The following is a 19,030-nucleotide window of genomic DNA, read 5'->3' as shown; positions in this document are numbered from 1 at the left end:
ACAAAAAGCTGACAATGTCACAGACAAGGCCCTCTGCAGCTAATTTAATCATTTGGGGGTGGACGCGTTGATGGATGTATTCATTTCTGAATGAGCTCAGTGATCCAAGAGCAGGCGCAGTTTTTTTGTCATGTAAATTGGTGAGGAGCTCTCAGAGCAGGCTCACATTGAGCGTGCGAGCGAAGAGAAAGCTGGCTCCTGTAAAACGAAAGGCAATTTTTAGTTGAGTAGTTTTCCAGTAGCTTGTTTGAAGGGAGCAGCCCATGGACCTTAATGCCTCCACTTCATAAGGATAACATCTTGTTAATTGTGAGTATTCAAGGCACATTCAAGATTAAGCATAATTGCAACTGTGGCTGGTAGTGCATTTGAATAGTTTGCAGTTCAATCTACGTTTTGTTTGTTTGTGACAATGACTCATAGTTAAGTCTACCTTGTCGTTTCATTGGCACCTGCTATATGATATGTGAGACTTTTTCGTGAATTTAATGAAAGAGTCAACCAAACTGTCATCACATTTTTGTAAAAATATGGAAAGTGGTTAGTGTCTGTCTCATGGTCAAGAGGTTCTGGGTTTGAATCTTGCCTCAGTTTATGATGCTCAAATTGGCTTTTTTCAGGGGCTTCCGGTTACCTGTATGATTGATTACTATAAATTGCTCCAGACTATGAGTCCAACCATTCAAAAAGATCCATCATGAAGAAAAGAAAAATGGCTTGAATCACGCATCACTTTGAGGCCAAAGCTTAAATCGTGGTTGTTGTTTTGGCCCACAACAACTACTTCTACGACTTTTTTTTTTGTGAGAGTCAGCAAATACTTTTGCTGCATTACTGCCATCTTTTCCGCATGCTAACTGTGGCCACCCGTGGTAATACATGACTGTCGTCTATTTATTTATTTTTTATTATTATTATTATTGTTGGATTTCTTTTCGCCTTTTTATTTTGTTCATTTTCTCGTTTCTTTGCTCTACTCCCTATTCTTTCTTGTTTCTTTTCCTCTTCGTGTTATTTACTTCCATTTTCCCTCCTTTGGTCAATTTCTTCGTCTACTGTATTTTAGCAGTTGCCAAATACTTTTTGCGCTTTACTACCCCCTTTTCCCACCGGCGGTAATGCAACAAAAGCCACCAACAAAATAAACACAATTAGGGAAATAGAATTTCGGGTGCCAATACGAGCTCTAATTTTAATACTGTATACACTATACATGTTGCACCTGAGTGGAGTAAATTGCAGATGGGAGCAAATTGTTGTCTTTTTAAATTAGCCTTGCTATTCACTGGTAACCAGTCGAGGGTGTACCATGTCACACATACTTTTATTTACAGTGTAAAATTTTATTTCGTCCTGAACGACCACCACCAAGGACGAAGTGTCAGCTGTAATAAAACAAGGAAGGGGAGGAGGAAGCTGTGGAGCTTCCTGCAGAATGTTATTCCCCTTGAAGAAGAAATTCACTTTTGTAGTAAACCCGATCTGGTTGCTAGGGGCAGGACTTTTGTATGCCACCGTTCACACTGGCCATTGTGGTATGTACAGTGTGAGAAGAAAAGGCGACTCTCCCGCCACGGCTGGGTTAACCCACTGCTTCCCACACGTGTGTCAGAGAACCGTACTTTCTTTTGAATGTCAGTTCATCATGCGTGGCATTGCAGAAACTAAAAAAGTTCACAGACGGCATATATTCAATATTTGTTGTTGATTATTGTAATGCACCACCCGTTGCTGGTTTGCAGCTCAACTGGCGCGAAAGGCTTATTCAAACTTGTTGGCTTTATATAGTAAGTATGCCAAATTAGCAACTTAATGAATTCATATATTGGGATTAGTGTGTTACATGTTTTTTTTTTCTTACCAGACCTCATTTGCATTAAACACATAATTGGACATGACCGGACATGGTTTCACAATCATAGTTTGTTTATTGCCGCAGGGAGACGGAAAATGAATCACATCATATCACTACATTCTCCAGATAACTCTAAAGCTTTGTTTCAACGAATATGACGAAGAGGACACATCGCTCTAAAAGTGAATTACTGCATGCTGTGTCACTTCTGAGTGTTTGTTCAAACTTATACTGCGCCGGTGCGTCACACTGCCTGATATGCGTGTCATGGCATTAAAGAGATGCAAGAACCCGCCATTATTTATTTATTTATTTATTTTGGTCTGAAGGATTCTGATGACAATCGGAACAAAAATCATTTTCTTCATGGAACTGTTGGTATACTGTTGATGCAAAACGCCTGCTGATATTGCTAATATGAAAGACAATGACCTAATTTTGTCTGTTATTATAAAAAAAAAATTAAACTCCTACTTCTGGTTGCCACAGTCTTATCCGGATTGTTCTCCCCATTACAAAACAAGTCCACATAGCTTTGTTAAGGCGTCTTTGTAAATGTGGAGCACTTGAGGATTGAGTATCACGTTCTGCGCCACGCGGGCACCTTTTTTTTTTTACGCAATGCAGCAAGTCCAGTTATGATACTGTGTTCATATCAAAATATGTGGAGGGACGGCCATCAAGATGAGGGCACGTTTGTGTGGACACAACATTCGCACACACAATGTTTCCCATAGCCTGAAGGCAGAGTTTTAGCTCCATGCGCCACTCCCAAGAGTTTTGGGAAAAGGCCACGGAAGGAGGGGCCTGGCCCCTAAGCTCAAGCCCACACAGGTAACGGCTGTCGGAGTGGAATGTGGCAGAGGTGTGGAACTTTTTTTAACTTGTAACAGGGTGTGGAAGAGATAGAGGTTCGGGAAGGGAGTTAACCCTCCATGTGTTTGCTACTCACCTGGAAAGGGTGTGTGAGTGTGTGCGTGCGCGCGCTCAACTTAAAGGAGGGATCAAGCCACTGCAGACAAAGTCGCGTTCCGTCAGTCGCTCTGAATCTCTCGATCTCACACACACATACATTTGCCTCTCCATTTTATGGGCAATTCAGTCAATATTTGACCGGACCCGACTGCACAAGAGGGACGAAGTAAAGTCAGAAACAGGACTCAGTTTTTACTATTTTTTTCTCTTCTGGGTGTGTGTGTACTCGGATTTGTAGATTTTGCTTTTCACTGCAGGTGGATACGCACTTTGCCCAAACTGTTGGATCACACATGCCAAAGAGGATTTAGTGGGGATTTTTTTTCTCTCCATTTTATTATTGTTGGACTTTTTTTTTAAAACTCAGACTGGTGTGTGATCATCAGGAACAGGTTTGTTTATTTTGACTTTTCTTTTTTAAAATTCATGGTCACAAATGATCCTGAAGTTTCCATTGTTTTCACTGCAATTCGCCTGCTGACTCCTCGTTCATATTCGCTTGTGACCAAAGGGCCAAGTGACTTTTGATTGAGTGTGTGTTATGCAACTCTGTCATACGCACTATCGCTGATTCAAGTATCGAATATCTTTTTTTCATTTCTGTCATCTCCAACTCAGCGGTTCTGAAACTTTTCACATCGAGCATCGAGTTAAACATAAGTCAACTGTACTTAGCACATGTCTTGTACTGGTTTCAAAACAAAACAAAAGTTGCAAGTGTGACATTATGCGCATTTTAAACATTTAATTCAGTGATTCTTTTGCGCACCACTAGAGGGCGTTCTCATGCCACTGTAGGTATTTCAACATACATACTCTGAAATGAAAGAATGCCAAATGCTTATATTGTGGGTCACATATACCTGTGTGCAGTGTCGATGTGTATTCCCCCTCCCCCCCCCCCCCCCCCAAGGTCACCCACAGCAATAGCTTCAGGTTCCTCTTTTGTTTTTAAGTGCTTTTAGATGAATGTGATATGTCCAACCAAACTTGACCCAAAACGTGACGCGTCACCGTTGGGGTGAGACCCCTCCCAAAGTTTACCGCCAGTGGGCTGATCACCTGCATACTTGAACAAAAAGGCTTTTTTCAGCACACATCTCTGTGATTGATGGTTATGTTTTGGAAGAAAGAAGCTGGTTTGTCTGCCCAGACCTAGTGTTGTCAGTGATTTATGTGATAGATAGACGCACACATCGGTGTGGTCAGCTCACACTCACAAGGAGGTGTTAAGGTGTCTTTCCCATGTGTTTTCAGGCTGTATTTATTTATTTTTTACTTGGATTGGTCATTCTAGCACCCTCAGGAGAAATTCTTTCTTGAAATTGTAAATCATCCCTGAACAAACAAGCTTTCTTTTATGTATTAGTTTATTTTCAATGTTGTTATTTGTGACGTGGACTGTCTGCCCACCAAAGTTGTTATAGGTGACCAAAACTATTAAAATAACAACAACAAAACAATTCAAAAAAGTGTTAACAAAGTAAAATAAAGAGTGTTTAAAAAAAAGAAAACATGAGACATTTATAAAAATCATTAAAAAAAACTTAAATTACTGCAAAAATGTCCTTTGTTTTCAGTTCATTTCATGCATGACTTTTGGGGTTTATTTTACATGTTTTAATTTCAGTAGGCCAATTTCAGAGTTGAACAGTTGCCTTAGAAATTGTAAATTACTTTATCACAAAATATATATTGAAACCTTTTATTAAACAAAAGGAAAATGAAGCTAATTAATTTTTTTTTAAGTAAAAGGTAAATATCAATAAATTATCATGAAAAATCCTAAACTATTGTATCCCTGCTGTCCACACACAGTAGATGACTATGGGGCTATTTCCATTTTCAGGCCACACTCTGTCCTTTGTTCATTTTTCCAAGCATGATTCCCGCATGAGTTTAAACCATGTTGACGAAATAAGGACTCAACAAGGCATGCGGCGGGTACTTCCACACCCCGCCCTGCATTTTCCCCTACCCGTCGCACATATCACACCAACTGGAACTGCGCGAAACATATCATTACTTAACTCCCTCCATTCAGGTATGAAGAGCAATGTTGAAAAAGTTACCCGCATTGCTTCTGAAAATTTGTGAGAAATACACTTGACGTCTTGACAACTGCATATTTTTTAACGGGATACTGTGTAAATGTCACTCTTCATGTCTGGCTCTGTTTACTTTTGGTCAGCCTTGACCAAGGGAAAGTGCAGGTGGTTCGAGTGATATCTTTCTCATTTTTCTTGCTAATTTTTTTTTTTTTTAGCCTTTTAGCTATTTGTGCGTTTGTTTTTCAGGTGCAGGAAGGCGATGGGGAGATGGACGCTACATCTCTCAGTGGGCCTTGGGCTTTTGCTCATTCTCATGAGCTGCTCTTACACTGAAGGTACAGATGGCCACCTCCATTATGTCTGTTCGGGTTGTATTTTTTATTTTTTTTGTAACTTTTACTCGTCTTAACAGACTCTACGTGATTTAAGAAATTCCATGAGCCTGTGCATATTTTCTCATTTTCATTGTGTGCAAGCGTCTGTCGTGCTCTTTGTTGTATGACGAATGATAAGAAACGCTTTCAGAAGAAGCCAGATTTTGTGCGCTGCGTGTGTGTGGGTGTAACCATTCAACGTTTGGTCTATTCTTACTTTCTTTGATATGTGGTCCATCACCCGCCTCCTAAATTCCCCTCTGTGCTCCACAGCCAACTACTGCTTTGCCACCAGGTCCAAAACCTGCTCAGATTGCCTGCAAGTGGGAAAAGGCTGTGCCTACTGTCCTGATGAGGTCAGAGCTTAACTCATTCAATACCAGCCAATTATGGACCAAATCTGAAAAGACGTTTAAAAACGTCTTTGGGAGTGAATGAGTTAAAATGGGAACATGCTTCACATCCAGCCAGCAAATATTCATTTTTTTTCCATGTGGGTGATCATGATTCTGAGACATAGTGACTTAAATGCCTTTCTTTCCAAGACCTTTAATGGACCACGCTGCGACCTGTATGAAAACATTCTGGCTCATGGCTGCAGCGCCGCGGCCGTGATCACAGCCCAAAGTAGCATGAAGATCGAAAGGGTTCGTCTTAACGTCGCTTCAAAATCATTTCATCATTGATGGTACGCAAAAACGAATGGTGGAACCTTCCAATTTTTTTCCTCCCACATGGTTGTTCGTCGCCGTGCAGAAACAACTGATCGACGTCCGAATGGCGCAGTCGCAGGTGTCCCCGCAGCAGCTGAGTATGTCTTTTCTGCCGGGGGAGGAGAAGATGATCGACGTGGAAGTCTTTGCTCCGACCAAAGGCCCTCTTGATCTGTACATCCTTATGGACTTCTCCAACTCCATGGAAGACGATTTGGACAACTTGAAGAGGATGGGTCAGGAGCTGGGTGAGCGCCTCAAATCTATCGCTCATTCATTCATTCATCTTCCGAGCCGCTTGATCCTCACCAGGGTCGCGGGGGGGTGCTGGAGCCTATCCCAGCAGTCTTCGGGCAGTAGGCAGGGAACACCCTGAATCGGTTGCCAGCCAATCGCAGGGCACACAGAAACGAACAACCATTCGCACTCACACTCACACCTAGGGACAATTTAGAGTGTTCAATCAGCCTGCCACGCATGTTTTTGGAATGTGGGAGGAAACCGGAGCACCCGGAGAAAACCCACGCAGGCCCGGGGAGAACATGCAAACTCCACACAGGGAGGCCGCAGCTGGAATCAAACCCGGTACCTCTGCACTGTGAAGCCGACGTGCTAACCACTGGACTACCGGGCCGCCCAATCTATCGCTATGCTATTTTATTTAATTTTTTCTCATTCCGTGATGTGGTCTTTGTCTTTTACAGCGTCACTTGTGAAGAAACTATCCGATGACTACACCATCGGATTTGGAAAGTTTGTGGACAAGGTCATTGAGCCCCAAACCGACATGAGGCCTGAAAAGTAAGCGATACTGCGCTCTTAACACATTCAGCAGTGCCTAACATACTCTCTCTCAATGTCATTGTTATCCCTCCCTTGTCCTTTCCTTCAGACTTGCAAAACCATGGCCCAACAGTGACCCTCCCTTCTCTTTCGAGAACGTCATCAAGCTGACCAAAGACTTGAACTTCTTTACCAGCGAGCTTCAAAAAGAAAGAATCTCCGGCAATCTGGACGCCCCCGAGGGAGGTTTTGATGCCATACTGCAGGCCGCAGTTTGCGGGGTCAGAGAACACGCATCCGGATGGACAATTTCTTCCGCGATTCAAAAGCAACCAAACCGAAATCAACTTCTTCACGGATTGCTTTTTCATTTGCCCCAGGATAAGATCGGTTGGCGCGAACACAGCACGCATCTGCTGGTTTTCTCCACCGAGTCCGCCTTCCACTACGAGGCCGACGGCGCTAACGTGCTGTCGGGTATCCTGCGCCGCAACGACGAGCTCTGTCACCTGGACGGCGAAGGGAGATACACGGAGGCTACCGAGCAGGATTACCCCTCCATACCCACGCTGGTCCGTCTGCTTGGCAAACACAACATTATTCCCGTATTCGCCGTCACCAACCACTCCTACTCGTACTACAAGGTAGGCGGTTTATTTTACTTGACATATGTCTTATCTTATCTTCGACACGATCGCTCAATATCGCTTGTTTGTTCAGAAACTCCAAAAGTATTTCCCCATTGCTGAGGTGGGCTTACTGCAGGAAGACTCTTCCAACATCCTGCAAGTCATGGAAATGGCTTTTAAGGTAAAAAAAAATAATAATAATAATATTAATAAATCCTGCAGGTGCTCCCATGAGACCTCAAAACAGACAACCGTGGACAAAACGAGTCTCTTGTGCCACTGCGTATTCTTTCAGAGTATCCGTTCAAAGATGGATATTCGTGCGGAGGATAGACCCAAAGCCTTTGAGGCTCAGTTCCTATCCACCAGTGAGAAGATTGCAGAAGGAGGAGCCTTTGATTTCAAGCCCGGTGCGATTGTAAGTGACTAAACAACCTGTTAGTAACCTATAAACACCCTGTATCTTGTCTTAGTATGGAGATGTCACTTCTCATTACTTGTTTGTCAGTAAATCACATTCGTAACAAAGCACACAATCTCGCTTTAACACTTGGATCGGTGTTGTTCAAAGGGCAAATTCAAGATGCGACTCAAAGCCCAAAGGATGATCGACGACTATCCGGTCTGTAAAATGCCTTTGGATGAAAAAGAGGGCATTATGAGAGTCAAACCGACGACCTTTAACTCTGCTGTGAACGTTAATGCCAGAGTTCTGTGTCCGACTTGTGACTGCGAGAAGGTAGATGCACGTTTAACCTCTGGGAATTCTCTAAATTGCTCGGGTTGGGGGGCGGGGCTTGGCCCTTTTATCCTAATTCTTACTCCGCTTTTGTCCTCCAGACTGCCATCCGGAATGCACCCAGATGCCATGGCAACGGAGACCTTGTGTGTGGGAAGTGCCAGTGCCACGATGGCTGGTGAGATTCACCTTAAAAAAAAAAAGAAAAAAGAAAAATCACATATTTGGGGTCGATTAAGAACAATTTCTTACTGAATGGTTCTTTGTTCTTTCTTGGTGTTTGGTTCAGGCTGAGTACGTTCTGTAACTGTTCAGCGAGCGCTTCGGCACTCGATACCCGCCTGTGTATCGGCCCGGGATCGGCGGAACCTTGTTCAGGTCGTGGTGATTGTTTGGAGTGTGGAACCTGTGTGTGCTACAACCCTGACCAGTTCGAAGGGCCTTACTGCCAGTACGATAGAACCCAGTGTCCGCGATTCGGAGGCTTCCTGTGTAACGGTACGGCAATCGTTGACACACGTGTTTTCGGGTTTGGTGCTCATTCGCACGTTTGCTTTTTCCCCTCTTAAATCAAATCAGATCGTGGCTCCTGCATTATGGGCCGTTGTGTATGTTCCGACGGCTGGGAGGGAAATGCCTGTCAGTGTCCCAGGAGCAACCAGACCTGTCTGGACAGCAGGGGGGTCAGTAGACCAGTTTTTTTTTCTTCCGGTCTGTTCATTTCATTCATCAACGTTTGTGTTTTCATTGGATGTCTTACTGTTGTTACCCGTTTCAGGGTGTGTGCAATGGACGTGGGAAATGCGTTTGCGGTCTGTGCGAGTGTCCAACAACCGGTCTTGAAATGACGTCAACCTGTGAGCCAAATTTCCAGGTACCTCGATGTCATGTGTCGGTTTCGTTCATCTACCGTGCGTGTATTACGGATTCATGTGATTATGAATGTGTATTCGTGATGCTCACTTCACATCCCAAAAAATTGTGAATGAGCAATCATTTTGGTGAACTTTATCCTCACAAGCGTCGCCCGGCGTTGCGGAGCCTAATATTATATAGTATTATTTGTAAACCACTGGAACATCGGCTGTCTACTGCAGTGAACGCTGTCCCTGAAAGGGTTTCAACATAGGAAGGAAAAAAAAACTCAAAACGTACTCCTTAAAACCAATACATTCACTGGAAATAACATTAAATCCATAACTGTACCTAAATAATGATTTCAAAACAAAGAGTCCATCAAGGTTAAATGAAAGTGTATTGAAGGCCAAAGTTAAATACAACTGAACTGTACATGGGTGGTTCCTCTTCTTCTGTTGCCTACAACTCGACAAGGACGTGACAAATTCCAATCTGTTATTCGACATTGGTTTTATCCCAATGACGGATTTACAGATTGGTACTTTTTGTTTTTCCAGTTTTTAAACTCATATTTTGCTCTGCGCAGGCTCAGTTGGGTGTGTGTGAGGCCACAAGGAGTTGTGCTCAGTGTCAGGCTTGGAAGACGGGAGAGAAGAAGGACAAGAAGGAATGTGACAAGTGTCCTTTCAGAATCATCATGGTGGACGAACTCAAAGAAGGTGCTGGAAATGATTGTTTTGCAACCATAGGGTCACCTTTCATAAACTCATCGTTACTCCGACATTTTACCATCATGCCAGTAGTTTGAAATGATCCGTATGTGATTTCAGCGGACAGTGTCCTTGAAAAGTGCAGTTTCCGCGACGAGGATGACGACTGCACATACCACTACACGGTGGAAAACCCCAAAGACCAGACATCGAAAGACTTGGAGGTCCAAATGCTCGAGAAGAAAGGTCATCTCAAATTTTATTCCCCCTCCCCAAAAAAGTGAAACGGCCTTTGCTGAAGAGATGATTCTTTCGCTGACGTGAAAAATTCCTGCTCACTTATTATTCAGTTTTTTAGATGTACGTGCTGTGTATAATTGTCATTTTAACAGATTTTTTTTTTCTGATTTTCTCCAGATTGTCCGGCTGCCAGCCTCCTATGGCTCCTCCCACTCCTCTTGTTCCTCTTGTTACTGCTGGCACTTTTGTCGCTCTGCTGCTGGAAATACTGTGCCTGCTGTAAAACGTGCTGCCAGGTAAGAAAATAGGAAAGACGGGTTTGCCTGTATATTGTTAAAAAAAAAAATCTGACAACAGGGGAAGAAAATATTTCTAAGTCAGAATAGATCAGAAAGCCTTGATTGTCACTTTGCGGTGACGCTGAAACTGTTTTTTTTTTGTGTGTCTCTCCAAAGAGCTGCCTTGCCTTGCTGCCTTGCTGTCAGAAAGGTAGGACGTCAATTTTGTGAATCCTCTTTATTTCCAACGTAGATGACTATTCATGCGGCTTTTTCGTGTTTCGTTAGGTCGCATGGTTGGATTCAAGGAGGATGAGTATCTTCTCCGGCAGTCTCTGCTCACCTCAGACCACCTGGACACACCTATGGTGAGAACAGGGCCTCCCAAAGGAACCGATGTGGTCCGCTGGAAGGTGACAGATAATGTGCACCGAAGTCCCAACCATCCCCAGGTTCTAGTCAAGCCTAACCCTAAAGAAACCAGTAAGTGCACATTACATCTTTACAGATGTTCGAATCCTGAAGAGGATTTCAAATTTGGATTCTTCTTCCTTTTTTATAGTTCAGTATCCAATCTCCCTGCGTCTTAACCGGCGCTTTTCGGAGAATTTGTCTCGTCCCGATTCGAGGGATTCAGAACAACTTCGTAAAGAAGTCTCAGAGAACGTGAGTTGAAATCTTGAGTGCGTTTGTAACCACGCGAATGATTGTACGTACATCTCACTGGAGGTCTGTATTTCCTTTAATTCAGCTTTATGAGGTCTACAAGCAAATTCCCGGGGCCCAGAAAATGCAGAAGACCTCATTTAGGTAAGATGTGACTTCTCACAGTGTACACGAGTATATCTGCACCCTCGTGACATCAGCTGTCCTTTTTGTTGCAGAACGCAGAGAAATGCAGGGAAAAGGTAAACATCCTTCCGTTTACAGTGTATATTTCTGCGATCGCCGAAAACCCAATGTTGAAATCTTTCTCCCCTTGTGATCTCCAGGCAAGACTACACCATCGTGGACACCATCCTGTCCGCCCCTCGCAGCAGCTACCCTGAAATCGTCAAGCTGACTGAGAGAAATGTCCAGTCCGGACATTTCAGTGACCTTAAAGTGTTGCCCGGCTACTACACGGTTGCCACAGACAGAGGTGTGTCGGAAATGTATATACTGTATATCAAGCTATAATATTGACGACTCCTGCATTAAAATATCGGCTCTAAAAATAGCCTGCTGGTTTGTAATATGGACGTTTGCATGTACAGCTTTTTGCAAATGTGCTTCAGGAAATTCCACAGTACTTAACATGGCGATTTTTTTCTTTCTTTTATCTCCACAGAGGCTGCAGGAGCGATCGAGTTCCAAGAAGGTGTCGAATCGATAGATGTTCACGTGCCGCTCTTTGCCAAGGAGGAAGATGACGACAAGAAGCAGCTACTGGTGGAGGCCATGGACGTGCCGCTTGGAATTGCCAAGATTGGAAAACGCTTGGTGAACATCACCATCATCAAAGAACATGGTCAGGAAAAAAAAAACAGTGAAAATAACGACGATTATGTCATGATGTCCTGATTGCAATAACGGAGGCTCTTATCTCCTCTCCCAAGCCTCCAGCGTGTTTTCATTCCTCCAGCCGGCCTACACATACAGTCGACAGGACGGCGTGGCCAATATTCCGATTAGTCGAGAGATCATTGAGGACGGACGCTCACAAGTCTCCTACCGTACGCGAGATCTCACAGCTAAGGATAAAAAGGTCACCAAAGTGGATTGATGCAGTATCTATTTGCACTGGTCTCATACACATTCTACCAACGAGACTAACATAAAACTCCCCGTCTGTATTTCAGGACTACGTGACTGTGGATGGAGATCTCACTTACGGTCCTGGTGAGACCCAGAAAACGGTTCCGGTTCGTTTGCTTGAACTGGGTGAGAAAGATGCCCTCCTGGATGAGAAACAAGTCAAACAGTTCGTCATGGACCTCAGTAACCCGCGACAGGGCGCTAAACTCGGACGCTACCCGAGAACTACTGTCACGATCGCCGATCCACCAGGTGGGAAGATTTCGATTTTTCAGTTTCACTTGATTGGTCTAAAAATGTTGTTCGTCTATATGTGCCAGCAACGTATCATGATATTTTTGTCATGTTAAATATGTGCCTTGGCTCAGTCAAAGTAGGAGAAACATTGTCCGGACACATTGATTCTTGTTTGATTTATAATCAGAGCCCAGTGTGATAATGTTCAAGAGGGGCACCCAGAACTTCACTACATCTGATCCAAATTACACCATCCCGGTGGTACGCACTCGCAACCAGGACAGCGCCGCTCTGGTGAAATGGCGCACAAAGAAGGGCCAACGCTTGGACCTCTCCGGCCTTCTGAAGTTTAAGCCTGGAGAGACAGAGAAGAATATAGTGATTGACCCAAGAACCCACTTTGCCCTGGGTCAGCCCGACTCCTTCCAGTTGGAGCTGTTGGAGCCTAGTTGCAATGTCACAATTGGAGAAAGGAAGAATACTGTTGTCAATGTTGTAGAAGGAGGTAGAGTGTAGTAGAGGAGGAGTTGGAGTTTTTGCAGTCATTTGTTGAAATCACTTATTTTACTTCCCGTAGGCCCAAGATCTCCCGAATTGGCCCAGACGCAGCAGAAAGGTTTTGTATCTCCCAAAAATACCTCGTTTGGCGGTCGCCTTCATGCTCCCGGAAACCCGAGGGCCAAAGCAACCGGACCCCGAAGCATCCGCCTCAACTGGGACCCACCGCCCGGTAACCCCATGGGGTACAAGGTACACCAATTGAACAGAAATTGAATTCTTACCCTCTTTGTCTCTGTAACATCACCGTTCTCGTCAACTGTACCTTTTTTTTGTCTTTTAGGTGAAGTATTGGATCTACGGCGACCCAGAGAAAGATGCTCAGGTCTTAGATGTCAAGACTCCTCAAGCTGAGCTGACCAATCTGTATCCCTACTGTGACTACGAGATGCGAGTGTCGGCCTACAATTCGTTCGGAGATGGCAAGGAGACAGACGTCGTTTCCTGTCAAACTCTGGAAGACGGTAATCGTTTCTTTGGCGTTCGGGATTATTGGCTAACAACGCTCATTGGAAGCAGCTGAGCGCTAACGCTATACATCCGTTTTCCTGCAGTTCCTGGCGAACCGGGCCGGCTTGCGTTTAATGTCATCAGCCCAACAGTCACTCAGCTGAGTTGGGCCGAGCCCGCAGAGACGAATGGCAACATCACGGCTTACGAGGTCATCTACACACCCATCGACGATGATCTGAGTAAGAGAACTACCGTGAATCCCGAGACACTCTTGAATCCCAAAACTGTACTCTCGCATCATCGTATTTGGTGTTTGTCATCATATTGTATCTCTGTGATCATATCCGCAGAGCAAATTGGTGCCGCTAAGAAGGTGACAATCGACAACCCAAAGAAGCGAATGCTCTTGATTGAGAATCTTGTGAGTGCCCAGACCTATCAGTACAAGGTGCGCGCCAAGAACGCAGTCGGTTGGGGCCCCTACAGAGACGCTACCATAAACTTGGCGTCACAGCCTGCGAGGCCTCTGTCCAGTAAGTCACCGTTCCGTCCCGCTTTTACTGAGCCTTTATTTTTTCCACTCCCCGAACATACACTCCTTATCTGTCTTTTCTTTAGTTCCCATCATTCCAGATGTTCCCATTGTGGATGCCGAAGCGGGAGACGAGTATGACAGCTATCTGATGTACAGTAACGAGGTGCTGAAGTCTCCCGCAGGGTCCAAGACGCCCAGCGTTTCTGGTGATGGTGCGTATGGTGGAAGAATGCAAACGGTTGACGTTCCGTGAATCGGTCTGTTGACAATTCCGACTCCTGTCTTGGCTGTTTCACAGATTACATGATGAATGGAAAGTGGGACCAGAACTTCCTCTTCCCGGGCGGCTCCGCCACACGCAATTTGTCGTCATCCTCCTCCCCGATGTCCTCTTCCAATTCGAACTACAGGGGCGGCTCCTTCACCACGGAAACAACCACCAACTACATTCCGGGTAAGACACCTGTGATTAAAGCACGCAAGATCTTGTGGGTATTCATCCAATCGTAACGCTCCTCCGTTCCAACAGGGAGCCCCCGCAGACCTGATATGATGGGTGGGATGGGCGGACTAGGAATGGCCACACCGGACGTCATCATGAGGAAGCGCTCGGAGAGGGGTTACACGGAAGAAAATATCCGTGACTCGATCGTCATGGGATATATGTCGACCAACTTTCCAGAGCTCGGTAAGATTAGCAGCGGTTGAATTGACAGGTGTGATGACACTGTAAGTCCTTAAATGCATCGTCTGAAGAAAGAAAAACTAAGCGGTCCGTGTAAGTGCATGAGCCAATGCGTTGGAAGAGGATGCATGTTAACAGGCTTGGTGCTATTGGTTGCCTAGCAGGGTTATAAACGGTCTTTGTAGGAGCTATGCTGACTATCGCTCTGCTTTTTTCTGTCCCTCTGGCCTTAACGCACCACTCTTGATGTGTATACTCCAACCCTTTCTCTGAACCTCTCTTGTCCACCCTTTGCATCCTCCTCTTTTCCGGCTCCTCCGCTCAATGTGCCATCAGGTGTGTACGGCTTCAATGGGTCGCAGAGCACCTCTCAGAGCCAATTCGGCTACAGCCTGTCTCAGAATCCGAGGGCCAGGACTCAGTCCGCCGAGGTCAACGAAGCTCTGTATAATTTGGACAGGGTGCTCCAGGGTAAGTGCGGTGCATGGAAAGCATGAAGGCTGCCGTTTATTCCCGACGCTCTTCTTCAAAGCTCAACACAAAACTCTGCTATTAGAGTATTATTTTCTTATTTTTGTTTTTTTATTTATATATATATATATATATATATAAATTTTTTTAATTATAGTTTCCCTTTCCTGAATGAAATATTTTTTTTTATGCTTTTCAAAAGAAAGGAAAATTGCAACTACATCTTAAGTTGATAAAACAAATTATAATTATGGTCCTGCATTTTCACCCTTGTCAATTAATATTATACATGATTTCCGAGTTTAATTTAAATATTTTTTTATCTATGTTGCTGTACATCGGTACGGAAGAAAAAAAGTTTTTTGAGAATCGTAGTCTAATTATTATACAAAATTGTGAGGTTTTTTTTAAATCTGTCTTTTAACAAATAAATCATATCTTAAAATAAATACAATTAAAACCAATTAACATATTTAGTCCACTGCTCTGTGTTAAACATAAAATACAGGACATAAAGGAAGATTAAAATGCTGGTAGTGGGGCACCGTACTTCTACCTCGGGTGCAAACTGAACCAACAACCGACCAAATTCTTAGAACGACCACAATAATGAGAGTAGACTGTTTTTTTTTGCCTAATGAAATGTCCTTTTAGTGTACCATATTTTCCGCACTATCAGGCGCTTCGGAGTATAAGGCGCATTTTCAATCAATGGCCTATTTCAAAACTGTTTTCATATTTAGGTGCACCGCATTATAAGGCGCACTGAATAGAAGCTGCAATAGTAGACTGCGGTTGCATTCTGCAACCACTAGATGGAGCTACGCTAAAAGGAATACAATACAACACAGCTTTTTTTTTTTTAAATCGAAGGCTTTCACAACCGGCTTCAGCTACAACAAAGCGCTTTACAGAACTTGTAAAATACTGCATCCAAGAAATCAGAATATTGGACCATACATAAGGTGCATCAAATTATAAGGCATGCCGTCGGCTTTTGAGTTCATGGAATACTTTTAGGTGCGGAAAATACGGTACTTTGCTTACAAATGCACACCCTATCTTAGAGTGTCCCACGCGACTGTCTCTCATCAGATGCAAGACTCATCCCGGGGGTCCCTGACACCCCGAGCCGACTGGTGTTTTCAGCGCTGGGTCCCACTGCCCTGAAAGTCAGCTGGCAGGAGCCCCATTGCGAGAAGGACATCCTGGGTTACTGTGTGCTCTACCAGCCGCTCAATGGAGGTGAGGGTGGGCTTTCGTTGTTGGAAACGCTGTTGTGTATTATTTTCACTCCAGTAAATCATTCCGGGTTTTTTTCGCTGTGTCGTCTCTCTCAGGTGAAGTGAAACGCATCAATGTGACCAACCCGGCAGACAACTCTGTGATCATCCAGGATCTTCTGCCCAACCATTCGTACCTGTTTAAGGTGAAGGCTCAAAGCCAAGAAGGCTGGGGCCAGGAAAGAGAAGGCGTCATCACCATCGAGTCCGCCGTCGACCCCAAGAGTCCTCTCAATCCCATGCCAGGTTCCTGTCATCACCTTTTGGGAATGACCATTGATTTGAACTCACCATTCACCAGTCTGCTTTGTATTCTCTATTCTTCCCTGGCAGGCTCCCCGTTCACTCTGAGTACCCCGAGCGCGCCGGGTCCCCTCGTTTTTACAGCTCTCAGCCCTGATTCCTTGCAGCTCAGTTGGGAGAAACCCAGGAAGCCAAACGGAGACATTCTAGGCTACGTGGTCACCTGCGAGCAGCTTCACGGAGGAGGTGACGCTATCGCCGCTCTCCCCACAGTGTTGATTTTTTTTTTTTCTCAAAGCTGCAGTCATGTTTTTTGTTGTAGTTGTTGTTGTTGGCTCCCTCTTTGCTTGTTATTGGAGACTTGTGGATATTGTTCTTCCAGTAGACTCTTTTTGTTCATGTCCAGATTTAGAATGAACGTTGTGTGTACAAGGCTAATTCAACTAAAAAATGCCTGGGGGGTTAACTTTTTTTTTTCTTCATTTAATTTCACCCAGACGTTGTCCTGTCCACCCAATTCTAAAGGCATAAAAGACATTTAAAAAAACAACCCCCCCCAAAAAAAAACATGAGCCCCAGTTCAACCCTACACGAGAGCCTAACAGCCAGTGTTTGATATTTTATGATCATTATCCTCTCTCTCACTCTTGCGTCGTGCAGGTGACACACGTTCCTTCCAGGTGAGCGGGGACATCGCAGAGACCCGGTTGACAGTCCCGAACCTGACTGAGAACATCCCCTACAAGTTCAAAGTTCAGGCTCAGACCACACAGGGCTTCGGCCCCGAGAGGGAGGGCATCATCACCATCGAGTCTCAGGATGGAGGTAAACTTTTTTTTTTTTGTGCCAGCCTTTCACTGTTGCATTTTCCAGTGGATAACTTTTCTTCTCTCACAGGCGCTTTGTCTCAGTTCAATAATCAATCCATGACAAGGAGGGACATTTTCAACATGCCAACCGACATGAGCGCCCTGAGCAACATCTCGCGCACCATGGTCAACGACTTCTCAGGTAGAAATCAAATCCAGATCTGAGCTTTTTTTTTTTAAACCCTTTCATGCACCTATAATGACAACCTGTCGCCTGAAAACATGAAAAGCTGTCCGCTTGTAGTCACCGCTATCCCTGAAAGGGTCAATTGATGACCAAACATCCTCTTAAAAATCAGAATATCACATCGAAATTTATTCTAATTTGAGATTTGTGTTCTTCCCTCGACCAGATGGAATGATGATGACCACCCAACACACAGAAAGCAGCGGCATGATGACCCGCCAAATCACCAAGGAAGTGGTCCAGAGGAGCGTCATGGGAGGGACCACAGTCACAAAGAAAATGTTTTACGACTCCTAAAATAAGGTGTTTCATTTCCTTTTGGTTTTTCTCTCTCGTTCGTTTGTTTTTGCCTCAATTTGCATTCTCATTGTCCAAACATTTGAGATTCTCTTTTAAAAAGAGTCACACAGCTTATACAGGCTTGATGTACAGTATGTATTCATAATTATGCAAGTGTGAGATTGTGATAAAAGAAAAATCTAGCCTGTTGTATGGTAAAAAAAAAAAAAAAAGATGGCAAGGATGCCATTTCGTTGCGTCTGTTACAAGTTTTAACCACTCGTCTCTTCCAATTCATTTTTCGCTCTGTAATGAATTTCGTTTCTCTCAAGTAAACAACTTCACTGCCAGTAACTAACACACGGTATCTAAACCGGGCAGGTTAATCTAACCGTGGTTAATCCCGAATGACACCAGGCCCTTGCAAACCTAGTCCGGTAAATCTGTTTTGTCAGGATTAACATTACGTGATAGTGTCACATTAACATATTTCGAAAACCACAATATAAATCATTCAGTTCTTTGCGGATGCTTTTATTCCTGGAGGTTCATTTTTTCAATTTGCCTTGCGCGGTTGAATTTTGGAGTGACATGTTGATTGATGCGCGTTAAGGGAGTGCTGTGCAAAGAATTGAAAAACACAATTATGTCGAACAGTCATGCCACATACAAACCGATTGCTGTATTTACACTTCTCATTTCGACAAATTATTTGATACAATGCACGTGGTTTCTCGTTTTATATGATGTTTTTTATACTCAATGTGTGTTATATAGTCCTTTAACTTGATACTACTTTTGCCTTTTTGGTCCTTGTAACGCATTAAGAGCTGTTCATTTGGAAATTACGGATAAAGACAAGGATTGTATTTGCTTTAGTGCACAAATAGAGTCAAATTGGGCTGCATCTTCATTTGAGATATTTTGCTTTTACAAAAACATTTGATATGTTGGGCCTAATGTGGGAAATGGATGAATTTGAAAAAAAACCCATCTAGATATCACTTTTACACAGATGCGCTTTCCTATGTATTTTCTTTCTGTCGGATTTGTAGCACTTAATAAAGATCAAAAATAATCTTGGATTTTTGGGTTATTTATTGATGTAGAAGGAGGGAGGGGGGAAAAAAGCTTTGGCAGAGATGCAAACAACTCGGCAAAGAAGCAAGCAATGCAGAATTCAAGTTATGATGTGAATTTCTGCGTACATGCAAGTCAGCAGCTCTAG

General features: G+C 43.9%; 1 protein-coding gene across 5 annotated transcripts; it reads left to right on the top strand.

Annotated features, from left to right (window-relative positions):
• The first annotated feature begins 174 nt into the window (after positions 1-174).
• itgb4 (integrin, beta 4) lies at positions 175-18,880 on the top strand. 5 transcript variants are annotated; one of them, XM_052070447.1, is made up of 41 exons: positions 2,601-2,689; positions 5,128-5,216; positions 5,529-5,611; positions 5,801-5,902; positions 6,012-6,216; positions 6,673-6,769; positions 6,861-7,032; positions 7,132-7,395; positions 7,472-7,561; positions 7,676-7,798; positions 7,952-8,119; positions 8,221-8,297; positions 8,409-8,617; positions 8,699-8,802; positions 8,898-8,993; positions 9,564-9,696; positions 9,808-9,933; positions 10,105-10,223; positions 10,383-10,416; positions 10,494-10,688; positions 10,768-10,871; positions 10,957-11,015; positions 11,090-11,113; positions 11,198-11,346; positions 11,536-11,715; positions 11,804-11,952; positions 12,047-12,254; positions 12,817-12,989; positions 13,081-13,261; positions 13,352-13,489; positions 13,601-13,783; positions 13,869-13,997; positions 14,084-14,239; positions 14,315-14,473; positions 14,807-14,941; positions 16,037-16,186; positions 16,282-16,470; positions 16,558-16,713; positions 17,128-17,292; positions 17,365-17,478; positions 17,690-18,880. In XM_052070447.1, exons 1-41 carry the CDS (start codon positions 2,616-2,618, stop codon positions 17,818-17,820), a joined length of 5,592 nt encoding a protein of 1,863 aa, XP_051926407.1. In that variant the 5' UTR covers positions 2,601-2,615; the 3' UTR covers positions 17,821-18,880. The 5 variants fall into 5 exon arrangements, with proteins under 5 accessions (XP_051926409.1, XP_051926407.1, XP_051926410.1 ...); XM_052070449.1 differs by lacking the exon at positions 2,601-2,689 and adding an exon at positions 175-309 and having other exon boundaries at positions 17,128-17,478; XM_052070450.1 differs by lacking the exon at positions 14,807-14,941.
• The last annotated feature ends 150 nt before the right edge of the window (positions 18,881-19,030 follow it).

This window comes from Hippocampus zosterae, chromosome 7, assembly GCF_025434085.1.
Source record: "Hippocampus zosterae strain Florida chromosome 7, ASM2543408v3, whole genome shotgun sequence".
Taxonomy (NCBI): domain Eukaryota; kingdom Metazoa; phylum Chordata; class Actinopteri; order Syngnathiformes; family Syngnathidae; genus Hippocampus; species Hippocampus zosterae.
Note: the sequence above shows the minus strand (reverse complement) of the source record. Positions and strands in the feature narration are given on the sequence as shown.